Source organism: Sphaeramia orbicularis, chromosome 22 (assembly GCF_902148855.1).
Source record: "Sphaeramia orbicularis chromosome 22, fSphaOr1.1, whole genome shotgun sequence".
In the NCBI taxonomy this organism is placed as follows: domain Eukaryota; kingdom Metazoa; phylum Chordata; class Actinopteri; order Kurtiformes; family Apogonidae; genus Sphaeramia; species Sphaeramia orbicularis.
This window is the reverse complement of record NC_043978.1, coordinates 555,569-573,062: the sequence shown is the minus strand read 5'-3', so window position 1 is coordinate 573,062 and position 17,494 is coordinate 555,569. Positions and strand designations below refer to the sequence as shown.

Genomic DNA, 17,494 nt, shown 5'->3' with positions numbered 1-17,494 from the left:
TCCTGTGGTTGAAGGAACTGTAGAAATGTTGAATCAAACAGACGTTAAAATGGGAGCAGCTCTGGTTCTAGATTTAGGTTGTTTTTATTTTTTTTCCCCAGTGGTTCTGTCTCTGTGGTTCACGTTTTTGTTTCAGTCTGTTTACATCCTGTGTGTTGATCGGACGCTCGTTTGGGGAGTTTATGTTGAAATCAGTGTTTTCATATTATTACAGTGGACTCTGCTTTGTTCCATGTTCATGATCAGACCAATACTTTTATGAATGAAATGTTAAAAGTGCAGATGGATTAAAACGTGGAGCATTTCTGCATTCTCAGCATTATCAGGTCCAACACAAATACTCTGGATGGACAATCAACATATGCCCCAAAACCATCCTCAAGGCTTAACGACCTCATGCTTTTTTAAAAATTTGGTAAAGATTCAATACAGTTTGAGAGGTCAGCAATCAACATTTCAAATACTATGAGGTTAAATACTTCAAAACACTAAAGACACTCTAAACCAGGGGTGTCAAACATGCGTCCCGGGGGCCAAATGCGGCCCACCAAAGGTTCCAATGCGGCCCATGGGATGAATTTACAAAGTGCAAAAATTCCACAGTCCAGGCTGTGGAACTCATTTTAGTTGTGGTTCCACATCCAGACCAATCTGATCTACAGTCCAATAATAACAGCAGAAGAACCCACACAAAAGAACGACTGCAGATTTACTACTGGGTTTGATGGAAAAAAAATAAAAAATAGACTATGTCTATAAATAATGACAATTTCAAATATTTGTCTTTGTTTTAGTGCAAAAAATAACATTAAATTATGAAAAGATTCACATTTCCAAGCTATCCTTTAACAATAAAACGTGAATAACCTGAAAAAATATGAACAACCTGAAATGTCTAAAGAAAATCCAGTCCAGTTTGAACTCTTTTCTTCCTGTTCCTCAGTGTTTAGTGTCTTTGGAGATCTGATCCAGAATGCACATGGACTAATGAGAAGTGGAGGAAGAATACTGTTAAAATTGCACTGATTTTTCTTAAGAAATTTCAGTTTTTTCAGGTTTGGATAGTTTATAAAAGTAAGTATTTTCATATTTTACCAGTGGATTTAAAAAATTTTTTTTTTGCTCTAAACCAAAGTCATTATTTATCGGTTCTTCTGTTCTTATTTTACTGGTCCAGCCCACTGCAGATCAGATCAGGCTGAATGTGGAACCTGAAAGAAAATGAGTTGGAGAGCCCTGAACTAAACTATAAAAAATGCTTTTCGTGCAGTTTTCCCATACACACCTTTTTTTCCCTGTTTGGTGTGCTGTACATGCTGGTGTCCTCTGTAATAATATTAATAACACTACATGTCCATATCTTGTGTTTGTGAATAAGCAGATTGGTCTATTGTTAGGCTGTTTTTCTATTCTTTTCTTTTTTTTATTTTACCTGTTTGATTCTATGAGTACCTTTGCTATTTTTATTACTATCGTTACGTCTGTTATGTAGAACCAGGAGTGTGTGTGTGTGTGTGTGTGTGTGTGTGTGTGTGGGGGGGGGGGGGGGGGGGGGGGGGGGGGGTGTTGGACATGCTTTGTGCCTCTGAAATGGAATACTCTAATGTTCAATATAATTTAAAGCTGCGCCAAAAAATGATAAACTAGAAAAGCACTTGGAGACCCCCCCCCCCCCCCCCGACCACCACCAAAATGTAATCATTTGTTCCTTCTGCCAGTATCAAAATTTCCTGAATTTTTTTTTATCCAAATCCATCCATAACTTTTTGCGTTATCTTGCACACAGACAGACAGACAAACCAGCGCCAGCAAAAACAGAACCTCCTTGGCGGAGGTAATAAATGTTAAACCAAAACGTGGCACGTTTAGACCATGGCCTCCACTGACTCACACACAGTGGAACATCAGTCCTCCTGGTCTCCACTGCTTTCAACAGGACAACTGTGACCGCTGACTGGTCGTCTCATGTCTCGTCTTCTGCTGTACACCAGAAGAACCACCCCGATGACCCCCATGACCCCAATGACCACAGTGACCCCGATGACCACAGTGACCGGCAGACCAGTGGTGAGTCCGAGGTTACCACTGTCCTCATGTCCTCCCTCGTCTCCTGTCTCCTTCCTGTTTCCAGAGGAACCTGCAGAACATCCAGGTGTTTGATCAGTCAGAGGTCAGAGGTCACAGTATCAGCTGATGTTTGATCAGACTCAGAGGAAACACTGAACTCACCTGGATCTGAGACCTTCAGGATGATGATGGTGCTGATGGGTCCCTTTGTTGGGTTGTCAGACGCCTGGCTCAGACGACACTCAAACGTTCCAGAGTCGTTTGTCGTCACGTTCTTCAGAACCACTGACAGGTCTCCACCCGTCAGCTGACTGTGGACCAGATCCACCCGGTCCTCATAGGATGAGTGCTGGATATCTGGATAAGGCATATCATCTCTGTAGAAGAAGACGCAGTGATCTGGACCCAGGTCTGGTCTGGTCCACTCTACAGCAACGTCTTCAAAGTTCACAACATCTGAAGTGTTACATGGCAGTGTGACATCATCTCCAACACCGGCTGAGATGGACCTAACACCTGAAAGAGGAAAACAGAGGTCAGGGTTAGGGTCTGGGATAGGGTTAGGGTCAGGGTCACTGAACCAGGCAGGACTGATGTTCATTTAAAGGCCTCATTACATCTGAAGGATTCATGACCTTCACTCTGTGGAGTTAAAGTCCAGACCTCAAAGGAATCTGATCAATTCAATTCAATTCAAAATGAGGGAATATTTACAAAAAACAACCAATTTTATCAGGATTAACTAGAGTTAAATAGGATTAAACAGAGTTAAATAGGATTAAATAGAGTTAAATTGAGTTAAATAGAGTTAAATGAATGAATGATGAATTTCGATCCCACTGCGACTCCCTGAACATCTTCCAATTGGTAGGCAGTGCAACTCGACTAAACCAGAAAAATCCAGAAAAATCCTCTTTAATCGATCTCATTCTAACAAATGCTCCTCATAAATACACAACTGCCTCAATATTTGCCAACGACGTCAGTGACCACTGTGTTGTTGCAACAGTGAGAAATATAAAAACACCTCAAACCAGGCCACGTGTCATTTATAAACGTGACATGAAGCACTTTTCAGAGCAAGGTTTCTCTCATGATTTATTTCTTTTTGACTGGGCCAAAATTGATCTTAGAGCCGATGTTGATATTGCCTGGAAGTGTCTCTATGATGGTTTTTATAACATTGCTAATAAGCACGCTCCATTTAGGTGGTATGGAGTTAAGGGCAGAAATAATGCATGGTTCACCCCAGACCTTTCAGATCTCCTCCACCAGCACAACCTGGCCTGGGCTAAAGCCAGGAAAACAGATATAAACTCAGACTGGTTAGCCTTTAGGCAACTATGCAATACTTGTACTGTCAAAATCAAGAAAGCCAAAGCCTATTGTTTCTTATCACAAACCACACAGAATCTAAATCACCCCTCTAAATTCTGGAAAACCATCAAATCCATTTCTGAAAATAGTAAAGGTTCTGAGCTACCACCATGCATTGTTAAAGACTCTGAAAAAATCTCAGATAAAGCTCAAATACTTATTTGTTTTAATGAACATTTTATTGCCTCAGGGCATTTATTCGAGTCTTTAAACCCTACAAATTTAAAGCCCACTCTTAACCCTTTTTCCACTAAATCTGAGTATCAGGTTCTGTCAAGACTTTCTTTTAATTTTAACCCCATTTTAGTTTCTGAGGTGCATAAAGCCCTCAGGCTCTTAGACACAGCAGAAGCTGCAGGCCCTGATAAACTGGAGCCTTACTTTTTAAAGTTAGCATCTGATTTTATTGCCCCACCCTTGACTCATATTTTTAACTTATCCGTGGTCACTGACACCATACCTTCCATCTGGAAGTCTACCCTAGTTACACCTCTGCTCAAGGGGGGAGACCCCATGGTTTTAAACAGTTCCAGGCCCATCTCCAAGCTCTGCGCCCTGGCCAAAGTTCTGGAGTCTCTGGTTAGTGATCAGCTGAAGGACTTTTTAAATGAGAATAGTATTTTATCTGACTTTCAATCTGGTTTTAGAAAAAGACACAGCACAGTTACAGCAGCACTTAATGTTTTTAATGATTTTATAGATTTTATTGATAACAGACTGCACTGTGCAGCCCTTTTTACTGATTTGTAAAAGCTTTGGACACTGTGGATCACCATATTCTTTTACATAGATTATTTAAATCAGAAATATCGAAACACGCAGTTGGCTGGTTTCAAAATTACCTGACAGACAGGAAGCAGAGTGTGCAGGTAGACGGCTGTACTTCCAGTTTACTCACCGTGACAAAAGGTGTACCACAAGGGTCAGTCCTGGGGCCACTTTTGTTCATAATTTACATTAATAACATCAATCTCAATATATCAAAAGTCTATTCTAGGTCTGCTCCCATCCTACCTTCAGACCTACATCAGTCGGAGAACCACAGACTCTTATAAACTAAGTCCTACAAAATACTGAGAACTCACACGTAGAGTCAAGGACAAGTTGAGACAGTCAGTCTTCAGAGCCAAACAGGTGTTTATTCATAGAACACAAATGAAACACTTTGAGAAAAACCCCGGGGCTAACTCTGAAGAGCATCCTCACGTCTCCAGCTTTTATACTTTTTGGGCTTGGTGGTATCTCCACCCAGAGCCCTTTCCCTTATCTTACATCATTTGGGTGTTTTCCACTGTTTTGTTGTAATATCTATTTTTTTTTTTTTTATCAGTGTCCAGGTGTTCGTTCACAGGTTAAAAAAGAATTCTGGCTGGGCGACTCCACCCAGATCCTGTTTCCAGTCTCTAGGTTTCGTCGTCTCAGCCGTTACCCTGTTTTATTTTTACTGTTTGGATACATAGATATGTATATTACATAATACTGCTGGGGGACTTCAATGTCCACATGGACTATCGAAACTTAACCCCACCACAGACTTCTCTTCCTGTTCGGACAGTTTTGGATTTCATCAAGCCATAGACTTTCCAACACATAAGAAAGGACATACCCTGGATCTAGTCTGCTGTTCTGGTCTCAACCCCCCCACCCCCAAACACACACACACACACACACACACACACACACACACACACACACACACACACACACACACACACACGCCTCCAGTCAAATCCTGCCTTCCCTCTCTCCATCTGCCATCACTCACTTTTCCCTGACTACTGGAACTGTTCCTCCACAATTCAAACTGCAGTCGTCACCCCCATCCTCAAAAAACCTGGTCTAGACCCCAACAATTTCAATAACCCCTGCCCCATCTCTAACCTACCTTTCATTTCCAAAATTGTTGAAAAAATAGTTGCCACTCAACTCCACACATGTAATGACCAATAGCCTCCATGAGCCTTTCCGGTCTGGTTTCCGCCCCCACCACAGCGCAGAAACAGCTGGGATCAGCAGCTGCTGTGACAAACAGGAAGTGGATCAACTGGTCACTCAACGCAATTGACATGATTTTTTCACCCAGGAAGAATGGCCCCAGGGAGCCCGCCTGCCCTGATGGAACATTTGGAGCCGGATACACCTGGGACACTTGGGACAAGTGGAGGGTGGTCTGTCTGTCTGCTCTGTCGGTGGAGGACATCAAAGACATCTACTTATTTGGATTTATGATAGCGGGACACCTTCTGATTGGTCTTGGAATGGCCCTGATCTATCGCAAAATCAGTAAAACAGCAGCATGCAAAGAGACCCCACTGCTGTCGGTCGAAATTGAGAAGCACTTCAGAGCGGTGAGCGACAATGTGAAGGAATTCCAACGGGCGGTGACGCAGTCAGAGGCGAGACCTGGACGGATGAGCTGCGGACTTGTATAAGAAGTTGGATTCCATCGCGGGTCAGACTGCAGAAGAACTGAGAGCCAATGTGGAGGGGCTCCGTCAATCTGCAGGACTGAAGGAGAAAGTAGACGAACTGTGTAGAGACCTCACTGCTCGGAAGTGAGAAATGCTGAGGCCAGGTAGAACAAAATGTAAGTTATACTAAATTAAAGCAGAAATCAAGTTTCCCCCATGGCATAAATTGTTTTCCCCTGGGAGCTGAGGAAGCGGCAGATTCTTCTCTAATCAACTCCCCCTGCAGTCCAAACATCTTCCATGGTCAGGACAGCAGTAGGAGTGAACTGATAAGAACTGGTACCAACTGAAGGACAGAATGACCCACTGGTGTCTCTTATCTTGCACACACATTCCACAAATACACAACACACACACACACACACACACACACATACCCTTTTCCTTGCCCCAAACCCCAAATCTCATCTGCTGTCTGCCTTTTCCTTTTTTTTCCCTATCCCCCGTATTCCTTCCAAATCCATGAAAACATTCCAACATGTGTCCACGTCTTTGTGCTTTGCTTTGTCTTGTTCTTCACTGCAAATTTTGAAGAAAAGGGTTCAGTGGTGGCGCACCAGTTAGGAGCAGCGGCCCGATGTCCCTAGTCATCGAACGCAATCTCATTTGATGTACTCTGTGCTGTATGTACACTGTGCTGTCAAATGACAATGAAGAAATCTGTAATATGTAAAAAAAGGTAAAACCAAACAGGAAACTGAGGCTGATCAGGTTGGATCCAAATCTGTCTGAACTGTGTTTGTGCTTTGACTTTGACAAACGGCGTCTAAATACCAAAGCAGCACATGAGACACAGATGAAGGTTCAAATACAAATACAATCACAGAGCTGGAATCAGCAGCTGCTGTGACAAACAGGAAGTGGATCAGTGAAGGTGCTTCAGACTCTTCATGTACTGGTGTGTGTTGAGAGGAAACACAACATGGATGTGTTTGATCCTGATCCAGAAATCCAACACAGACCAGTTAAAGACAGAACCTGAGGCTGATGAAAGCACCACACACATGTGCACTGGTTTATCCCATGGGTATCTATGACAGAAGGCAGTAACGGACCCAGTCAGCTCCTCCTTCTAACTCAGCTCTGACACTGTCACTGTTGGAACAGACAGGATTCAACAAACCAACAATATTTGACTGGATTCACACTGATCTGAGCTGGACACTCACTTAGCATCAGGAGTCACATGACCATCTGCACACACTGGGATGGAGATCAAATGCACGCATGACGAGTCTGTAACCATGGAGATGAACCTGTCAAACAGCAGTTAACCCTTTCAGCTGTGGACACACATTTGTGTCTTTATTCATCGATTAAAAAGAAAAGATTCAAAACTAAAAAAGAGATTTGAGAGCAAAAGACAGTCAGTGTCAGTAAAAAAACAGATCATTTTGTTTATAAATCAGTCCTCTTTGTTGTTTGTAAATGTAAACTTTTTCAGGATTTAATGTTATTTTTTGCACTAAAACAAAGACAAAAATTTGAAGTTGTCATTATTTACAGACATAATGTAAGATTATTTTTTCACATCAAACCAAGAAGAAAATCTGCAGTCATTCTTTTTTGTAGGTATTAAATTATTATTTGACTGTAGATCAGATTGGTCTGGATGTGGAACCGACACTAAAATGAGTTCCACAGCTTTGACACTTTGTAAATTCATCCCAGGGGCCGGACTGGAACCTTTGGTGGGCCACATTTGGCCCCCAGGACACAAGTCTGAGACCCCTGCCCTGAACCTATAGACAGATCTGAACTAGTACGAATAAAATCCTGGTTCAGACATTTGTGTTTTTCAGACAGAATGTGTCTCTGTGGACACACCAGACAGAATGAAACAACAAGACCAATGTCTCCAACTGGTCAGATACAGACCAGTTTAGGTTGGACTTTAATCTGTGGACATTCTGGACCCTCAGACACACAGGTTTTAGTCGGACAGGTTTGTAGATACCATGAGTTGAGTTCTGAGCTGAAGTTGACTTCAAAATAGAGTTTGGTTTCGACCAATTCAATGTGTAAAGTGTCATGAGATAACTTTTGTTATGATTTGGCACTATATAAATAAAATTTAATTTGATTTGAAAGTGCTGGTTGATGTTGTTGAAGTGGACTCGTCCTATTGGACAGATTTGACTCCAGTGCATGTGTCCAACTGTGTTGGTCCAGACCTCCATCTGCTGCAGCTCATAGACTGACTGATACCAGTGGACGCCCTCTAGACCCTGGACATGTGGACCACACACACACGTACAGATGCACCTTGAACTGTGGACACTGACTGGGTTTAAACCTGGGTTTAAACTCAACTGTGCTTTGAACTGAGCTCAGATTAAAGGAGTGTTTGTTGGTTCAGCCCAGTCTCTGACAGGTTCAACTGGACCGGCTTTACCTGATCTCAATTACATCACTGACCCATGGGTTTGAGCTGCAGCAAGCAATTTAAGACCAACTGAGGCAATGAGCAACTTCTCACGTCTGAAACAACCATGAGATAAAACATGTCCTGAGGTCGTGGAACAGATGGAACTGTTTCAGAGGCGTCCAATCATTGGCCTGAACCAAGAAGAAAAAGGACAAGCTGAAAAAAAACTGGAAAAAAACTGGATTAAACTGTTCATCATGCCTAGTGCCTCCAGTACAGGCCTGTGGGGGCAGTGATTACCCATCATGCCTAGTGCCTCCAGTACAGGCCTGTGGGGGCAGTGATTACCCATCATGCCTAGTGCCTCCAGTACAGGCCTGTGGGGGCAGTGATTACCCATCATGCCTAGTGTCTCCAGTCTAAGCCTGTGGGGGCAGTGATTACCCATCATGCCTAGTGTCTACAATCTAAGCCTGCGGGGGCAGTGATTACCCATCATGCCTAGTGTCTACAATCTAAGCCTGCGGGGGCAGTGATTACCCACACACACACACACACACACACACACACACACACACACACACACACACACACACACCTTGTCTCAAAAATGGTTGGATCCTCCCCGTCCCTCCCCCTTTCTTCGATTCAGACTGAGCGCTCCACCTACAGAGCAGTGCAGGCGCTGCCTTCCAGAGCTGGTGATGGTAGTGGTGTAAGTACTGGGTTTAAAGCAGGACATGTGACACATTTGTGTACTTCTACCACTGAACACATTCTGATCATCACCAGTCCACAGTCTGGCTGCATTCAAACGGAGATCTGTGTTTCTGCTGTTAGGAGGGAGTTAGCTGATGTTTTATCTGTCCAGGAAATGTTCCATGAGGTTCAGTCCTCCTCTGTCCTCATCTGTCCACCTCTGTCCTCATCTGTCCTCCTCTGTCCTCATCTGTCCTCCTCTGTCCTCATCTGTCCACCTCTGTCCTCATCTGTCCACCTCTGTCCACCTCTGTCCTCATCTGTCCACCTCTGTCCTCATCTGTCCTCCTCTGTCCTCATCTGTCCACCTCTGTCCTCATCTGTCCACCTCTGTCCACCTCTGTCCTCATCTGTCCACCTCTGTCCTCATCTGTCCTCCTCTGTCCTCCTCTGTCCTCATCTGTCCACCTCTGTCCTCATCTGTCCACCTCTGTCCACCTCTGTCCTCATCTGTCCTCCTCTGTCCTCATCTGTCCTCATCTGTCCACCTCTGTCCTCATCTGTCCACCTCTGTCCTCCTCTGTCCTCATCTGTCCACCTCTGTCCTCATCTGTCCACCTCTGTCCACCTCTGTCCTCATCTGTCCTCCTCTGTCCTCATCTGTCCTCCTCTGTCCTCATCTGTCCTCATCTGTCCACCTCTGTCCTCATCTGTCCACCTCTGTCCACCTCTGTCCTCATCTGTCCACCTCTGTCCTCCTCTGTCCACCTCTGTCCACTTCTGTCCACCTCTGTCCTCATCTGTCCTCCTCTGTCCACCTCTGTCCTCATCTGTCCACATCTGTCCACCTCTGTCCATCTCTGTCCACTTCTGTCCTCGTCTGTCCTCCTCTGTCCACTTCTGTCCACCTCTGTCCTCATCTGTCCACTTCTGTCCACCTCTGTCCTCATCTGTCCACCTCTGTCCACTTCTGTCCACCTCTGTCCTCCTCTGTCCTCCTCTGTCCTCCTCTGTCCATCTCTGTCCACTTCTGTCCTCCTCTGTCCACCTCTGTCCTCCTCTGTTCATCTCTGTCCACTTCTGTCCTCCTCTGTTCATCTCTGTCCACTTCTGTCCACCTCTGTCCACTTCTCTCCACCTCTGTCCTCCTCTGTCCACTTCTGTCCTCCTCTGTCCTCATCTGTCCTCCTCTGTTCATCTCTGTCCACTTCTGTCCTCCTCTGTCCTCCTCTGTCCACCTCTGTCCTCCTCTGTTCATCTCTGTCCACTTCTGTCCTCCTCTGTCCACCTCTGTCCACTTCTGTCCACTTCTGTCCACCTCTGTCCACTTCTGTCCACCTCTGTCTGGGGCTCATATGGCAATTACAGTAATATAAGGGACTGCTACCCCCCAGCCCCCCACCAGTCCAACCATCATGGAATGCTAATCCCCCCACTCCAACAATCAAGGCCCGTTATCCCCCCCCCCACCACCACCACCACCACTAACCCCTCCCCACAAACACACAATCAGGGAACACTGTCTTTTTTGCATTTCTATCTTTCCTTGCATATTGTGTTGTTGTTTTTTTTTACTAGGGCGACACGGTGGTGCAGTGGTTAGCACTGGTGCCTCACAGACAGAAGGTCCTGGGTTCGATTCCAACACCAGTCGAGGGGGGTGGGACCTTTCTGTGTGGAGTTTGCATGTTCTCCCCGTGTCTGCGTGGGTTCTCTCTGGTACTCCGGCTTCCTCCCACCATCCAAACACATGCACTAATAGGTTAATTGGTTAATCTAAATTGCCCATAGGTGTGAATGTGACAGTGGTTGTTTGTCTCTGTATGTTCAGCCCTGAGATGAACTGGAGACTTGTCCAGGGTGAACCCCGCCTTCACCTCTATGTAGCTGGGATAGGCTCCAAGAGACCCCCGTGACCCTAGTGAGGATAAAGCGGGGTTCAGAAAAGGAATGAATTTTTTACTATTATTTATATTAAAGATGCCTATTTTTATTTTTTATTATATCTACACCATGTTTTGCACAATCTGGGCTTGTCAGTGTCATGTGATAAAGATTCTATTCTATTTTACCATGGCATTTCACTGGCATTACGGATGCGACAAAAACTTCATTTTCCGTGGAATTCCACCTTGTGCTTCTAAAACAACGCTGAGTTGCCGCAATAGGTGGAATATGCATAGAGTATTTACAAACTGAACAGATCAGGTTACTTCCTGTTCATTTGGGGCTAACACTTGTACTATTCTCACTGTTTCAGCCTGATGCAGACCTCAGTTCTGAGGTGCCCGTTGTCCTGAGAGAGGCTGATGAGAGCTGGGCAGGAGAGAGGAGGCACAGACCAAGGAAAAGAAAAGAAAAAGGGAGAAGGACAAGAGGAAGAGAGCGTACAGGAGACAAAGAGCAGAGAGAAGGAGGAGAGAGACCAGGGGAGGAGATGGACCAGGGGAGGAGTCCACAGAGCAGGAAGAGAAAGTGCAGGTCCTGTTTCAGGTGGTGGAGTCCACAGAGGTGCAAGAGGAGGAAATAATGCAGGAGGTGGAGGAAGACAGAGGAGAGGGAGAGGAGGCAGAGATGCAGCAGAGGAGGACAGAATTCAGGTTCTCCAAAATGACAGAAGGATACAGACAGGTCTGCTTTTACCCTGAGATTTTACAAAAGTATGCAAAACATTTTAGACTGCAGTAACTTCATGGCTTGAAGTAAAATCTTACCATCTGATTTAAAATGTCAGCATCTTTTTTGTTTTTTACTTTGAACCAAATCTAAACTAAATGCCAAAATGCTTTCTTTTGTGGTGTGTTTACTTTAGGCGCTCAGGAGCTACGGCAATTAACAACCCAGCTCTTCACCTGGGAACCTGGATTAGTTTTGGATGCCCTAATTTGGTTCCAAGGCACACCCACTCTCCCGCCTGCCGCTGCTCTTCCATGGTGCACCTGTGGAAACTGCAGGGAAAAAGGCTACAGACGCTGAAAGAAAGTGCTGTGGCCAGGGGTCTGACCACTGCACCAGCAAACGGTCCCACTTTGAACTGGACTGTTTGGAAGATGGTGATTTGCGTCTCCACAGACAGTACAGAAATGATGTGTTGGTTGTAGGTTGTTATGGAAAAAATAATACTCTACTCATTTGTCCTCAAAAGAAGAAAAGGTCATTCAGGCGTTCAGTGTCTTTTAAGTATAATTTTAATTGGAGCTCCAAAAGGTACAAAGTCAAACAGAGGCTAGAGCAGTCTGCAGGAGAAGACAAGGAATCACACTGGGTCTGCGTCTGTTATATGAAAAGAATGAATGAAATATGTTGTGTCGAGCTGGTGTCGAACTGGTGCCGGGGAGTCCCAGAACAGAGATAAGGTCTGAGGCTGTGAGGAATCCTTTTAATTCCACACAGGTGTCAGACTGGCCTTCCACCTTCGACACAACACACTGGAAAGGTTAACCCGTCTCATAAACTACAAAGTCATCCACCCTTATGTAACATATGGAATGTATGTAGAGATATATGGAATAGATGTAACTTGCCACTACATGTCCTCCCTGTTGATCATTCATTGATCACTTAGAATATACGATGACAGACAGACTGATGAACACATCCATCACTACACACCAACCAAGGTTTAAGTAGAGACTTCAGAAAACATCATAGAGAAATGCTTTTTTTTCGGAGGACAGACTCCTGGATAACATACAAGCAAAGTTGTAGAAAACAGGGAGGTTTTCTTATTTACATGTTGAACGGTTTACCAGGTACCATGACAAACAGGCTTATTATCTGAAAAAAGAACAAGTTGATGAAGAACTACCTGAACCCAGACCTGCCACATGTCTGAGCTGCCCAATTTGCCATTCGTCCTAGTACAAATGGACAGTAAAGGGACCTAAAGGTAAAAGAACTCTTCTGTGAATCTCAAGCGCAGCACGAGTTGGGATTGTCGGATTACCAAACGGCTAAAATATGGTCAGAGCTCTTCTGTGTGTCTGTGTTCATATTAAATCAGTCTCAGTGAATCCAAAGGAACTTTGTGTTGGTAAATGACAGTTGTTCAAATGGACAGGATTTCAGTTCTGTTCAACATGTTGATGCTCATATGAACTATGTTTTCAGCTCCAAAATCAACCATTTCAGCACAATTAATGCTATATTTTCATGTCACAAATGCACAAGTTCTATTTGAACTGAATTGAGCTGAAAAACAAATCTTCTCTTCTTTTGGATTCCCCAGTTTTTCTTCCCAGATTCTCTCCTCCATATCACATGTTTTATTTGTACAGGTTCAATCTGGAGTATGGTGCTGATCCATCCTGCTTCTGTTCCACCAATACATACATGAAGAATGGCACACAGCACTGTTTACATCAACACTTTTACAATAAGAAGCATTTTTAGACACAAAGAACAATTCTATATTGTTATTGTTCTTTCCTCTTTAGTCTGATGATAAACTATCCAATAAATAATAGTGCTCCTAGTTTTTGCACAGGGATCATTAATGTAAACCAGGGGTCACCAATCCTGGTCCTCGAGGGCCGGAATCCTGCATGTTTTAGATGTATCCCTCTTCCAACACACCTGATTCAAATGATAAGCCTATCATCAAGCTCTGCAGAAGCCTGATAATGACCGTCAGGTGTGCTGGAAGAGGGAAACATCTAAAACATGCAGGATACTGGCCCTCGAGGACCAGGATTGGTGACCCCTGGTGTAAACGCTGACATGGCTGCAGAGCATCAGTATGATGGGATCCACAACAACCATGTCACATCCGTCCACTGACACATTTAGTGTTTTTGTGTCAGCTGGGATTGTTTTAGATCCACAATACCAACATTTATGAAGAAGAGCACAATTAGCAATAGGAAGTCTAGAAGTTTATTCCTAATAAAGTACTGGGACTGACCAGAGCATCATGGGTAATGTCACGTCCTTCCACCAGCAAAAGTTTTCACATCCACGTGCTATTCCAAATCCAATATTTATGAAAATAGAGCTTCCACTGTCAAAGAATATCAGTAGTCTGTGCACAAATGGATTAGCATTATTTACACACACTTGTATGCATTTCCCATAACCCAGGACTGAACAGGTCTGAGTCCAAGTCCAAGAACCCCAACCCTAACCCAGGACTGAATAGGTCCAAGTCCAAGAAGAACCAGGAACTGCTGAAACATAAACACACTGAACATTCAGACTGGAGCAGGACTCCAGGACCAGAACTGGGACTGGGACACAAACAACACACAACTATTCTGCAGGATGGACACTGGTGTGGATGTGTCCGTGGTGGTGTCTCTCATGGTGTGTTGCGTGCCTTCAGTCTGAAGCGCCCCCCACTGGCCTGGAACAAACATGTCATCATCATGTGTGAGTCCATGTACAGTCCATTCAATCACTGAACCCAATCCAGCTGATCAATGAAATAATGCTGACATGGGACGGCTCGGAAAGCACGGGGGGGGCACCGTTCCCACCGACAGACAGGTCAGTCTGTGTTTGTCTCCACCATGTCCATAAAGACATTCAAACTCATCAACACCAGGATCTGGTTCAGTGACCGGATATCCCAGCCACAGTGTGGACAAACCAGAGGTCTGGACAGGTGTGGACAGGTGTGGACAGTCTAGTTTCGTTCAAGGCAGTCCCCCTACTGTGGACAGCACAAATCCCACCATGGAAAAGGACGATTAAGAGACAATTAATAATTTAGTCAATCAAATTCTTCTGAACAGTGGACTGCTGGTGGATGAACAGTGTCCATCCCTGGTCCCATGTCAGCATTGAAGTGTGTGAGTGAGTTAAATAAAGTAGTGAACTGACCCGACAGTAGAAGAAGAGGGAGATGGTCCCCATGATCAGGAGGAAGTGGACCACAACCACCCTGATGATCAGGTTTGTCACCAAGTCTGAAACACAACAACACCAACCATCAGGTCTGGGCTCCAAATGTGAAAATGGAAAATTAAGCAGAGAATGGGTTTAAGTCCAGATGAATATTAGAGTCAGATCGACTGTAAACACTGTCTGCACATGACAACACATGGACTGGACAGGTTCTACCAGTGGAACATTTAGACCACTGTCATATGCAGTCCTAAATCTGACCCGGACCACTGTCATATGCAGTCCTAAATCTGACCCGGACCACTGTCATATGCGGTCCTAAATCTGACCCGGACCACTGTCATATGCGGTCCTAAATCTGACCCGGACCACTGTCATATGCGGTCCTAAATCTGACCCGGACCACTTTCATATCCGGTCCTAAATCTGACCCGGACCACTGTCATATGCGGTCCTAAATCTGACCCGGACCACTGTCATATGCGGTCCTAAATCTGACCCGGACCACTTTCATATCCGGTCCTAAATCTGACCCGGACCACTGTCATATGCGGTCCTAAATCTGACCCGGACCACTATCATATGCGGTCCTAAATCTGACCCGGACCACTTTCACATCCGGTCCTAAATCTGACCCGGACCACTGTCATATGCGGTCCTAAATCTGACCCGGACCACTGTCATATGTAGTCCTAAAACTGACCCAGACCACTTTCATGTGTGGTCCTAAATCAGATCCAAATTTTCAATGTGACTTCAGTCTGAACGTCCAGGTCACATTTATCCGACCTTTCCATCATTGAAATGTGACAAATGTCCCAGTTGTCAGTCAGAGCGGAGGAAAACCATATTTCCTTCTGTAAACACAGTGTGTGTCTGTGTGGTCTGGTATTCCATCAGTACCTCTTTAGTCCATGCGGGTCACTTCAGGACCTCTTTAGTGCATGTGGGTCAATTCAGGACCTCTTTTGTCCATGTGGGTCACTTCAGGGTCACATTCAGTCACATTTAATGTGAATATGAACCAACATAGAAAAATCTGATTTGACCCAAATGCATTGTGGGTGTTTTGTGTGTGTTTGTCCTGACGCTACCTCCCACAGTCAGATAGAGGGCGGGGCTCTGAGACGACGTGAAGCTGTGGTTATAAACGTCCACGTGATAAACACATGTGTAGTTCCCTCGGTGGGCGTAGCCCATGGAGGACAACAGGAAGTGGGCGGAGTGATTGACAGCCGGCAGGGTGAGGTTCAGCAGCTTCTCAGTGTCAGAGATCAGCTGGAAGGAGCCTCCTGGGTACTGTGGTCGGACGGAGCATGTGATGGTGAAGTCGGAGAACACCAGCACCCGGAACCCCTGCTGGTAGACCTCAAAGACCCCGTCAGACAGGGAGATGTTGGGCTGAGGCAGCAGATCTGTCCACACACAGAGACATGATTGGACCAAGCAGCACACATGAGCACAAACAAGCAGTCAGAGAATCCATCCTCCTCAGAGACACAGATGGATCTGATCCACAGGAGTTTGGGATGGGATGAACACTGACCAATGAAAACATGAGGTATGGCTCATTTAGAGCACAGCTGACCTTCAAAGGCATTATGGGTAAAAAAGGACACACGTGGTGCTTTTACAGTCTCACATGTCAACATTTGGTCCTTTGGTCCTAAATGAGACTAATGTGAAATCTGTTTGTGTTTTCAGCCTCATCTGGTCCAAATGAAGACGTTCATTTGGGATCTGGACGTTCCAAAGGTCAAAGGTCAATATTTGACACATTTGACCCAAAAAACAATGAACTGAGACAAAATAATCAACTGATGAAATGAACAGATTCATTCGATGGAACTTTAAACGTCAGAGTCAGAACCATCTGGTCACTGAGAATTCAGTTCAGACACAGTTTGTGTCCGTTTGTACCTGAACACACCACGTCCACACCAGATGAGCGTTTATAGTCATCATGTAGTTCAACACAGTCCCTCAGTCCAGATGTCAGCTTTACACAAGGAGCTGAGACCCTCCACACAGGTCTGCGTGTAGAATTATCTGTTCTGTTGACTGAAACAGCTGATCCACAGTCCAGATACTGACACACAGCAGATCCAGACTTCAGGTCCCAGCGTTTATCATTGTCTGCTACTGGTCTCCAGTGTCCCTGGTGTTGGATCTCCAAAGTACCAGCACAGCGGCTCGGCTGTCCCACCAACCTGACCCCACCTGGATCTGAGCAGAGACACAAAGACATGAGTCACAGAAACACACTGTCATATGAAAGCCACGCCCCCTTGGTACCTGTACAGGTGAGTCCTGCAGCTGTTCCAGGTGAGCAGGTTTTCCCAGCTGAGCTGGACCTTCTACAGTCCAGGATCGCAGACTCATTTCCTTCACACTGGAGCTCACTGGTCCAGACTGGAGCCTCCCCCTCTCCATAGAGCCCCCCCTGGAGGAGCCCAGGAGCCCCACAGCCCAGCTCCCTACAGACCACCTGGGTGTCGTTCAGGTCCAAATCCTCTTCACACACTGAGAACCAGGACTGGTTGGAGCGGACCTCCAGTCTGCCTGAACACCGACTAGAACCATGGACCAGTCTGACAGAGTCTGTGGACCCACAACAACACACACACATGTTTAAAGACACAAAAGCCCCTGGACAGACGGGGGTGTG

The 17,494-nt window shown here is 45.2% G+C and overlaps 1 protein-coding gene and 2 long non-coding RNA genes across 3 annotated transcripts; all 3 read right to left on the bottom strand.

The window, feature by feature from the left end:
• Nucleotides 1-1,904: 1,904 nt before the first annotated feature.
• Nucleotides 1,905-3,959, bottom strand: LOC115413836 (myelin-oligodendrocyte glycoprotein-like). The gene is made up of 3 exons (XM_030126950.1): nt 3,905-3,959; nt 2,230-2,583; nt 1,905-2,137 (listed from the first exon to the last, which is right to left on the bottom strand). The coding sequence occupies exons 1-3, from the start codon at nt 3,957-3,959 to the stop codon at nt 1,905-1,907; spliced, it is 642 nt and encodes a 213-aa protein (XP_029982810.1).
• A 10,066-nt stretch (nt 3,960-14,025) lies between these two features.
• On the bottom strand, nt 14,026-15,978 carry LOC115414129 (uncharacterized). The gene is made up of 3 exons (XR_003934567.1): nt 15,921-15,978; nt 14,803-14,888; nt 14,026-14,323 (listed from the first exon to the last, which is right to left on the bottom strand). It is a non-coding gene; the product is annotated as an uncharacterized LOC115414129 (long non-coding RNA).
• Nucleotides 15,979-16,180: 202 nt separating this feature from the next.
• LOC115414131 (uncharacterized) lies at nt 16,181-17,164 on the bottom strand. The gene is made up of 3 exons (XR_003934569.1): nt 17,122-17,164; nt 16,747-17,052; nt 16,181-16,241 (listed from the first exon to the last, which is right to left on the bottom strand). It is a non-coding gene; the product is annotated as an uncharacterized LOC115414131 (long non-coding RNA).
• Nucleotides 17,165-17,494: the final 330 nt, after the last annotated feature.

Excerpts from the sequence above, each read along its gene's own strand:
- LOC115413836 (XM_030126950.1), bottom strand. The coding sequence starts at position 3,959 with ATGGGGTCTCCCCCCTTGAGCAGAGGTGTAACTAGGGTAGACTTCCAG. Across the intron at positions 2,584-3,904 it reads GGTAGACTTCCAGATGGAAG|GTGTTAGGTCCATCTCAGCC; the intron begins GTATGGTGTCAG and ends TTCCTCTTTCAG. Across the intron at positions 2,138-2,229 it reads CCTGAAGGTCTCAGATCCAG|GTTCCTCTGGAAACAGGAAG; the intron begins GTGAGTTCAGTG and ends GATGTTCTGCAG.